Source organism: Cervus canadensis, chromosome X (genome assembly GCF_019320065.1).
Source record: "Cervus canadensis isolate Bull #8, Minnesota chromosome X, ASM1932006v1, whole genome shotgun sequence".
Classification (NCBI taxonomy): Eukaryota; Metazoa; Chordata; class Mammalia; order Artiodactyla; family Cervidae; genus Cervus; species Cervus canadensis.
The window spans coordinates 110,097,153-110,107,478 of record NC_057419.1 but is presented as its reverse complement, the minus strand read 5'-3'; the positions used below and the strand labels follow the sequence as shown (position 1 = coordinate 110,107,478).

At 43.1% G+C, this 10,326-nt stretch overlaps 1 protein-coding gene across 1 annotated transcript in view; it reads right to left on the bottom strand.

Moving 5' to 3' along the window:
* The window catches only part of MCF2 (MCF.2 cell line derived transforming sequence), a 117,853-nt gene extending 113,460 nt beyond the window's left edge, over positions 1 to 4,393 (bottom strand). Inside the window, exon 1 of the mRNA XM_043459816.1 lies at positions 3,891 to 4,393. Coding sequence (XP_043315751.1) covers positions 3,891 to 4,146 — 256 coding nt within the window. The 5' untranslated portion in view covers positions 4,147 to 4,393. The remainder of the gene's footprint in view (positions 1 to 3,890) is intronic.
* Between the last annotated feature and the right edge of the window lie 5,933 nt (positions 4,394 to 10,326).

Genomic DNA, 10,326 nt, shown 5'->3' with positions numbered 1-10,326 from the left:
TATCTATGGTGAAACAGATCACCAGCCCAGGTGGGATGCATGAGACAAGTGCTCCGGCCTGGTGCACTGGGAAGACCCAGAGGAATCGGGTGGAGAGGGAGATGGGAGGGGGGATCGGGATGGGGAATAAGTGTAAATCTATGGCTGATTCATATCAATGTATGACAAAACCCACTGAAATGTTGTGAAGTAATTAGCCTCCAACTAATAAAAAAATTAAAAAAAAATAAATAAATAAAAAAATAAAAAAAATAAAAAAAAATACTAACTGTGTATTTCTTTCACCAATTTTTATAAAGTAAGCATTATAAAACTTCTTATGTATTTTTAAATTTTCTTAGTATTTTTAAAGATATTTGTTTTATGTCACAATTAGTAAAATATTTTTTTCAAAGAGACTGTATTTCCAAGACCACTTGTTGAATTTTAGGAGCATACTGGAAGTAACACATCCTTTATCCTATCAATGTATTAATACTCTAGCATGTATTCTCAAGCCTACAATACAATAATCTCTATGTGTTCTAGAGTCTGCTAGGTGTTCTAGAATGAATCAGAATAAATTACAATGTTGTTTACCCTGATTAACTTCTCTGACAATTCAGTAGTAATATCATAGTTTTTCATGATGAAAATCTAATATATTGGGGTATCCTGTAGAATAAATATCTCTATCAACTAAGTAGAAATATAATTAAAGTCACAGTTGGACATGAATTTTCATGTGATTTCATTTCCCAATGAGCACAAAAATCATCAAGTGGTTGTAAAACTATACTTATTGATCTTTAAGGAGTGATTTCTAAATAGAAAAAAGAATTGTTAAAGATCTTTAGCTAAAATATTTTCTTTATGGACCTTTGCTGGGCTTTTTATATGCATTAAATAATTCTCAAAAAAAAAAAAAAAAGAAATCTCCACACTGTTTCCATGGCGGCTGTACTCGTGCATTCCCACCAAACAGTGTAAGAGGTCCCCTTTTCTCCACACCCTCTCCAGCATTTATTGCTTGTAGGACTTTTGGATAGCCAGTCCATCCTGATGGGTGTAATGGTACCTCATTGTGGTTTTGATTTGCATTTCTCTGATAATGAGTGAGTTGAGATCTTTCTGTTGTTTTATTAGCCATCTGTATGTTCTATCTTTGGAGAAATGTCTGTTTAGTTCTTTGGCCCATTTTTTTGATTGGGTCATTTATTTTTCTGGAATTGAGCTTCAGGAGTTGCTTGTATATTTTTGAGATTAATCCTTTGTCTGTTGCTTCATTTGCTATTATTTTCTCCCAGTCTGAGGGCTGTCTTTTCACCTTACTTATAGTTTCCTTTGTAGTGCAAAAGCTTTTAAGTTTCATTAGGTCCCATTTGTTTAGTTTTGCTTTTATTTCCAATATTCTGGGAGGTGGGTCATAGAGGATCTTGCTGTGATTTATGTCGGAGAGTGTTTTGCCTATGTTCTCCTCTAGGAGTTTTATAGTTTCTGGTCTTACATTTAGATCTTTAATCCATTTTGAGTTTATTTTTGTGTATGGTGTTAGAAAGTGTTCTAGTTTCATTCTTTTACAAGTGGTTGACCAGTTTTCCCAGCACCACTTGTTAAAGAGGTTGTCTTTTTTCCATTGTATATCCTTGCCTCCTTTGTCAAAGATAAGGTGTCCATAGGTTCGTGGATTTATCTCTGGGCTTTCTATTCTGTTCCATTGATCTATATTTCTTTCTTTGTGCCAGTACCATACTAAGCCTTGTAAACATATGTTTTAAATGGATGACTAATTTTTAAATAGATGAAATCCTTTCCATACATAAAACTGTCGTCCTAGGGTGCATGTCCTAACAGCCAAGCTAGCTACAGACCACTTCCAGGAGGTTCTGTTGGTCCAGCCAGCTACTAAAAATGCTGAAAGGCAAAACAGCACCGTTTGCCCGTGTAAAAACACAGCACAGCAACCGGTGTCATTCAGGTGCTGCGACTTATAATGCTGAGGCACAGAAGCCTACCAACATGCTGGAGCCTCCAGAGGTATGGAGGATGAAACACCGCACCCAACTATACAAACAGAGAGATCACTGGAGGTAGAAATGTCAACTTCGAGTTCATAGCACGGCTAATTTATTTATTTATTTATTTTTCACAGGTTAGATCTTTTTTTTTTTTTATTAGTTGGAGGCTAATTACTTCACAACATTTCAGTGGGTTTTGTCATACATTGACATGAATCAGCCATAGATTTACACGTATTCCCCATCCCGATCCCCCCTGCCACCTCCCTCTCCACCCGATTCCTCTGGGTCTTCCCAGTGCACCAGGCCCGAGCACTTGTCTCATGCATCCCACCTGGGCTGGTGATCTGTTTCACCATAGATAATATACATGCTGTTCTCTCCAAACATCCCACCCTCACCTTCTCCCACAGAGTTCAAAAGTCTGTTCTGTACTTCTGTGTCTCTTTTTTCTGTTTTATAGCACGGCTAATTTAATGCTTGTTAAGAAAGCATACATTTCTCCTATGGAGATTTTTTTTTTTTTCACTCTCAGGAAGATGCAGGAGGCAAACACAGGACACAGAGGACTCCCCACACTTCCCTGAGCTGCCCAGCTTCCAGTGAGGGTCTGGTGTAAGCATTTCAAGCCATTTCAGACGCTCAACACCTGAAGAAGGAGCACGTGCCCCATTACCACACTCCGCTTACTGCTTGATCACACTTGGAAACCCATAGTACGTGTGTAGGCTAAGTCGCTTCAATCGCGCCGGACTCTGTGCGACCCCAAGGGCTGCAGCCCCAAAAAATACTGGAGTGGGTTGCCATGCCCTCCTCCAAGGGATCTTCCAGACCCAGGGATGGAACCTGCGTTTCTCACACCTCTTGCAATGACAGGCAGGTTCGTTACCACTAGCGCCACCTGGGAAGACTCGGAAACCAATAGTGCCCACCCCCAAAACCAAACGTGGAGGGCTTCTGAAAGAGCATAAGCCGCTGCCTTGGCTTACTGCGGTCTAACTACAGGGGTTGGCCTAGGAGAAGGCAGAGTATTTTGAACACGTGTGGTGGCTATCTGACTTTTCAGAAAATTGTCTCCAAGTCTATTTCTGGGGATGCCAAAACTTCCTGGGCCAGGCACCACGCGCTGCCGAGGAAGACACATCCGTGAATTGCAGTACCTCGAAAACTTGCCTGAAAAGTCCCTGGCTGAACGTGAGATAGCAGAGCTGCGCCCTCCCCATCGCTCGGCCCCTCTGGCGGGGTAAACGCGTGTGCATCGGTGTGTGCGCCACGGCCCCCAAGTGACCGCGTCCACGGTCCCCCAACCGCCGCTCTCATCCCTCACCCACACCGCGGCAGTGGCGCACGAAAACTTCTGCCTTTATAGTGAGGACCCTGGGGAAACAGGAAACTCTTGGACCCAGCTGGAAGGACGCACTAGTCCGGGTGAGAAAGCCCAAGGCGCCGGCGGCACGCTTTCTCTACAACGCCCCCTCCCAGCGCGGTGCCAAGGGTCTCCAAATCCGAGCGCTTTTTTTTTTTTTGCTTTCCCCAAATGTGCGATTCAACCCCCAGCTTTTCCAGCATTCATACAAAGGAAATGCACTTTCGGGAGGCGGGGGCGGGGGGCATCTGGTCGGCAGGATACGGAGTTGGAAGATACGGCGCAGCCCCACCTCCCCCGGCGGGCTGGTTCAGGTCCCTCGCCCGCGCGGGAGACGTCCTCGCACCACCCAGACCTTCTCACGGTCCCGCGGCAGCGCGGCCCGGGGCCGGAGGAAAACGGCGGGCCAGCCAAGGGCGCGGGGAGGGAGGACAAAGTGTGCCCGGCAGCCGGGCGGCCGGGGCTGGAGCTCGGGAGAAGGGCGCGCGAGCCGGGCGGGGGGCGGCGGGCGCGACGGGGTTGCTTACTTGCGACGGAGGCTGCTTGCAGCAGGCTGAAGTAGCTCGTGCTGTACTTATCGGAAATCCGCACGCGCCGCAGAGCCATGGCCATGTCCACCTGCAGAGGGATGTCCTGGGTAGCCTGCACTAACGCGCTGCCGTCCTGGTTCTGGGGCAGTTCCCAGGTACTGCCACTCAGCGCCAGGGTCCAGGGCTCCGGTATCCGGGGCGCGTGCCCGGGGGCCGTGCCCAGGTGGTACCGGGAGCCCGCCGCCGCCGCCATCCTCAGCGGGGAGCCCGGCCGGGACCACTGGCCGGGCCCGCCACCGCCGCCGCCGAACTCCACCGTGCGTCCGGCCCCGCTGCTCCGGGCTCCGGCGGGTGGGTTTCGCCGCCCGCCGGCTCGGTGCCAACGCCACCACAGCCGGACGACCCCGAGCCCTCACGTGGGGACCCGGGCGCCAGAGGCCGAGAGCACTGCGCGCCGGGAGGCCGAGAACTTGCTCGGACTTTGGGGCTCCAGTGGAGCGCTCCTGGCCGCGGCCGCAGAGGGCGACTCCTCCCGGGAGCGCACACACGCCCCCTTTTAGCTTCCCGGAGGCTGGGGGGCGGGGATGTGGAGGAGGGACTCCGGTAGCCCAAAGGGAGAACCCCTGCAGAGACGCCCTTTGTCGGGGGAGGGGAGGCGGCAGGGGCCAGCCCAAGTGGTGGGAGGAGACGGCCCGGCCTTGCACTCCCAGGGTAACTCTTGCAACTCTTGGCGGTTATTAGCATCCCATCCGGCTAGCCCTGGCCGAGACACAGATTCGCCACGCGCGGGAGTCGCTCAGTGAGAACGCTTGCTCGTGACCCTGCCAAGATTGCCTACCCTTGCCGGCGCCAAGAGTGCGCTATAGCCCTGGAGGCTCTGAACGGGTCTGTGCCCTCCGCCCACCCCCAACGCAAACACCCACACCCACACATCCCACCCCCTTGGGGGTGCTAAGTCCTGCGTCCTGATTCTCAAACGCTGGGGTCTCAGGAAGCGCCCTGTAGAGACACCTGGGCTGCCATCCCTCACCGGCTTTGGAATCTTGGCATGTCCTAGAGAGAGGGCTCCAGAACGCAGAACGCAGGAGAAAATCGGAAGGCAAGAGGAGGCGACCCTTTAAAGAAGCAAGAAGTGGGAAAGAAAAGGAGTCGACCTCTTTCCTTGTCCCAAAGCCCCCGGAGATGGGGTCGATGAACTACCGGACTCCGCAGAGCCGAGCTGTGGTGGGGGTGGGGTGGTGGGGGTGGGGTGGCGGGGTGGGCGGGGGCGGAGGCGGGGGGTTGCTGCCGAGAAAACTGTGGCCACTGGGGGAGAGGCCTGGGGATGTCAGCATAAAAACTGCAAGTCTGAAACTGAATCAGTGCCATCGGAATTCACCACGAGTTTGCTCCAGCGCTACAAGTCTTTATGGGAATTGCAACTGCCATTTCTTTCTTGTTGAATCCTTATTCTTAGAATGTTCTGGCAAGAGAGTGGTCTGATATTATATAGCCCAATTATTCCTGGTCCATCTTTTAAAGACTCTATGGGAAATCACTGATCTACACCTCTTGAGAATGCGTGCAGCCAAATACAAAAGGCAAGAGTTACGGAGGGGAGGAAAATATACACACACATGCACGCGCACGCACACACACACACACACCCTCTTCCTCTAGGCAGTTTAAGTTCTGCCTGAATGTGTCAAGTTAACAAGCACAATGTTTTCCAGCCCCTCTCTTGAATGTGTGGAGACATCCCCTCTACATTGTGGACAAGATGACATTAAGAATTCCACTGACACCACAGTTGTCCTTTTACAACAACTTTATTTTAATAACTTTAAAGATAAATCAAAATAGCAGTTTCTAAAACTACTAAAATGACTATAGGAGGATATTTTTTATAATCATAGGGTGGAGAAGGCTTTACTTAGCATAACAAAAAAAGTATGAGATTGATCCACATATGGAAAGATGCCTTGCTGTACTGTCAAGTGAAGAAAGATACAAAAAGATATTTATAGTTTGATCCCATTTCTTAAACACTATACCTATGTTTATGCTTAGAAAGTGGTTAGGAAGGATACAAATTACTAACAGTAGTTATCTCAGGAGGGTAAAATTAGGAATCAACTAATTATGGGGAGCTATCACTTTTTGCTTCATAGGTAATTATATTAATTATATTAAAATTATATTAATTATATTAAAATTTTCACAATGGGCAATTTTTTTGTAACACATTTTCTAGATAAAGAAGGAAACAAAAAAATAAACAGGTCCTGAAGGGTATTGGAAAATTAACAATGAAAAATAATTTTCTAATAATAAAAGGAATAGATGCCCTATGTGAAATAGATTTCACATTATGCTACAAAGCGATAGTAATCAAAACACTATGGTACTGGTGCAAAAACAGACACATAGATCAATGGAACAGAATAGAGCCCAGAAATGAATCCACACTTACATGAGCAATTAATCTATGACAAAGGAGGCAAGAATATACCATGGAGAAAAGAGCCTCTTCAGTAAATGGTGGGCTTCCCTTGTGGCTCAGCTGGGAAAGAATCTGCCTGCAATGCAGGAGACCTGGGTTCTATCCCTGGGTTAGGAAGATCCCCTGGAGAAGGAAAAGGCTACCTGCTCCAGTATTCTGGCCTGGAGAATTCCATGGACTGTATAATCCATGGGGTCACAAAGAGTCGAACATGACTGAGTGACTTTCACTTCACTTCAGTAAATGGTGCTAGGAAACCTGGACCACTTTCTCACGCCATATACAAAAATAAACTCAAAATGGACTAAAGACTTAAATGTAAGACCTGACCTCCTAAAAGACAACATAGGTAGTACACTGCTATATGTTGCATAAAAAGTTGTTAAAAGAGTAAATTCTAACAGTTCTCATCAAAAGGAAAAATTTTTTTTTCTATTTTTAAAATTTTGTATCCATATGAGATGAATATTCACTAAACTCATTGTGGTCATCATTACACTGTATACCTTGAACTTATATAGTGCTGCATGGCAATTATATCTCAATAAAACTGGAAGAAAAAGAGGATCATCATCATAAATAAAAATAAATCAAAAAGATAAACTGACATAAAATTTAAAACTTCTGTGTAATTAAAACTCATTAAAAAAGTCAAACCACAAATGGGAAGTCTTTTGCAAAGAAATAGTTTCCAAAACAATAAGATCCTTCAAGAGATATAGAATAGCCAAAACAACCTTGAAAAAAATACTGTTGGAGGACTCACGCTTGCCAGTTTCACAACTTACTACAAAGCTTCAATAATAAAGTGGAAACAGTATGATACCAACATTAGAACAGGCTTATAGGTCAGTGGAATATAACTGAGAGTCCAGAAACAAACCCTTACAGCTAGTGCTAAGTCCTAAGTTGCTTCAGTCGGCTCCAACTCTTTGCAACCCCTTGGGGACTGCAGCCAGCAAGGCTCCTCTGTCCATGGGATTCTCTAGGAAAGAATACTGTAGTGGGTTGCCATTTCTTTCTCCAGAGGATCTTTCCAACCCAGGAATCGAACTCAGATCTCCCACATTGGGGGCAGATTCTTTACCGGCTGAGCCATGAGGGAAGTCCAAGAATACTGGAGTGGATAGCCTATACCTTCTCCAGGGGATCTTCCTGACCCAGGACTTGAACCGGGGTCTCCTTGCAGGCAGATTCTTCACCAACTGAGCTACCAGGGAAGCCCAGACCTAGAGTCAATTCTTTTTTGACCATGATGCCAAGACAATTCAATGGAGAAAGAAAAATTTTGTTCAACAAATGGTACTGAGACAACTGGATATCTATGCGCAGAAGAATGAATTTGGACCTGTACTTTACATCATATACAAAAAGTATTCAAAGTATATTAATGATCTAAATGTAAAAGCTAAAACTATGAAACAGTTAGAAAAAACCAGAGGCATTATCTTTATCACCTTGAATTTGGCAATTGTTTCTTAGATATCACACCAAAAACACAGCAACAAAAAAGTAGATAAACTAAGTATCATAATTTTTTTAAAAATCATCATTCAAAGACATTATCAGGGAGACTTCCCTGAGAGTCCAGTTTTTAGAACTCCAGGCTTTCACTGCTGGGGGGTAGGTTTAGACTCTGGTTGGATAACTAAGAATTCTACAAGCCATGTGGTACAGCCAAAAAAAAAAGAAGAAGAAAAGAGAGAGAGAGATACTATCAGAAAAATAAAAAGACAACTCACAGAATGGGAGAAAATATTTGGAAATCACATATCTGTCAAGAGACTACTGTCCAGAATATATAAACAATTCCTACAACTCTAAGATTAAAAAGACAAACCAATTTCAAAGTGGATGAAGGATTTAAATAAATAGACATTTCTCCAAAGAAGATATACAAATAGTCAAGAAGGAGGTGGAAAGATGTTCAACATCATTAGCCATCAGGTAAATCCAAGTCAAAACCACAATGAGATACCACTTCAAGTCCACTAGAATGATTATATTACAAAAAAGACACAATAACAGGCATTGGTAAAACAGTAGAGGAAATGGATTCCTCATTCACTGTTGATGAGAATGTAAAATAGTGCAGCCACTGTGGAAAACAGTCTAGCATTTCCTCAAAAAGTTAAATATAGAGTTACCACATAACCCCAGCAATCTCACACCCATGAATCTACCCAGGCGGAATGAAGAAGTGTTCACACAGAGAGCTGTACATGAATGTTCAGAGCAGCATTATTCATAATAGCCAAAAGGTTGAAACAACTTAAATGTCCATCAATAGATGAATGGATAAACAAAATGTGATATATCCACACCCTGGATTATTATTGAGCTTTAAAAAGGAATTAAATTCTTGTACATACTACAAATGAGGATGAACCTTGAAAACAAGATGCTTAAGTGAAAGAAGCTAGTCACAAAAACCACATGTTTTATAATCCCATTTATGTGAAATGTCCAGAATAGGCAAATATATAGAGACAGAAAATAGAATAATGATTGCCAGCGAATGGGAGGATGGAGGGAGTATGGGTAACAACTAAAGGGGTTAGAATTCCTTTTTTGGGAGATGAAATATTTCAAAATTCATTGTGCTGATGGATGCTCAAGTATGTGACTATGCTAAAAGCCATTGAATTATTTTTCTTGAGGTATAGTTGATTTACAACATTATATTAGTATTAGGTATACAACATAGTGATTCAAAAATTGTATAGATTATATGTCATATATACTTATTATAAAATATTGGCTGTAATCCCTGTGCTGTGTGTTCCCTATATATCCTTGCTGCTTATTTATTTTATCCATAATAGCTTGTACCTCTTAATCCCCCACCTATTGTTCCCCTCCCACCTTACCTTTCCCCACTCACAACTATAGTTTGTTCTTATATCTGTGAGTTTTATTATATTTTTATATATATATTGTTTACATATGTGTTTTATTTTTTTTAGATTTCACATACAGTATTTGTCTTTCTCTGTCTGACATTTCACTAAACATAATACCCTCCAGGTCCATTCATGTTGTTGCAAATGGCAAAATCTCATTCTTTTTTATGTGAGATGTAGTTCGTTGCATATATATAAACACCACATAGTTTTTATCCATTCCTCTGTTGATGGACACTTAGGTTACTTCCATGTCTTGTTAAAGCCTTTGAATTGGATAGTTTGTTTGGTTTGTTTGACTGAGCCATAGGCATGCAGGATTTTAGTTTCCTGGTCAGGGATCAAACCAGCACCCCCTGAAGTGGAAGTGTGAAATCTTAACCACAGGACCACCAAGGAAGTCCGAAATGGTATAGTTGAAGTGAGCAATATGTATGGTATTTTAATTTTATCTCAATAAAGGTGTTAAAAATAACATCCTTAACATGTAAAGAGTATTTATAAATTAATAAGAAAAATGCAATGGAAATGGTCAAAAGATAGGAGGAGATAACTCTAAAAAATTTTAAAACCTAATAGATACATAAGCATATATATATTTTTTCTTTTCATATTTGTAAAAATAAACCAAAAAAGCCTCAAAATATCATTTTCACTTGCAGAATTGGCAAAGATTTTTATAATACTCAACATCAGTTAATGTGGCCTGCCAAGCACTTTCATGTACTGCAGGAGTGTAAGCTGACACAAACTTTCTGGAAAGCAGTTTGGCAATCAGTATTGAGACCCTATAAATGTGCATATCCTTTGACTCAGCAAATCTCCCAGGAGTTCCCCCTACAGAAGTAAGAAGAGATTTTGGCAAAGATTTATATACAAAGACATTCTCTACATCATTATTTATTATATTCCCAAATTGGAAGCAACCTACATTTCAAACAATAGCAAGATTAATAAATTATGATACATTCCAAAATCAATTATGCAGTTATCAAAAATGACATTCCCTTGAGATGGAACTGTTCTGTATCTTGATTGCACTAATGTC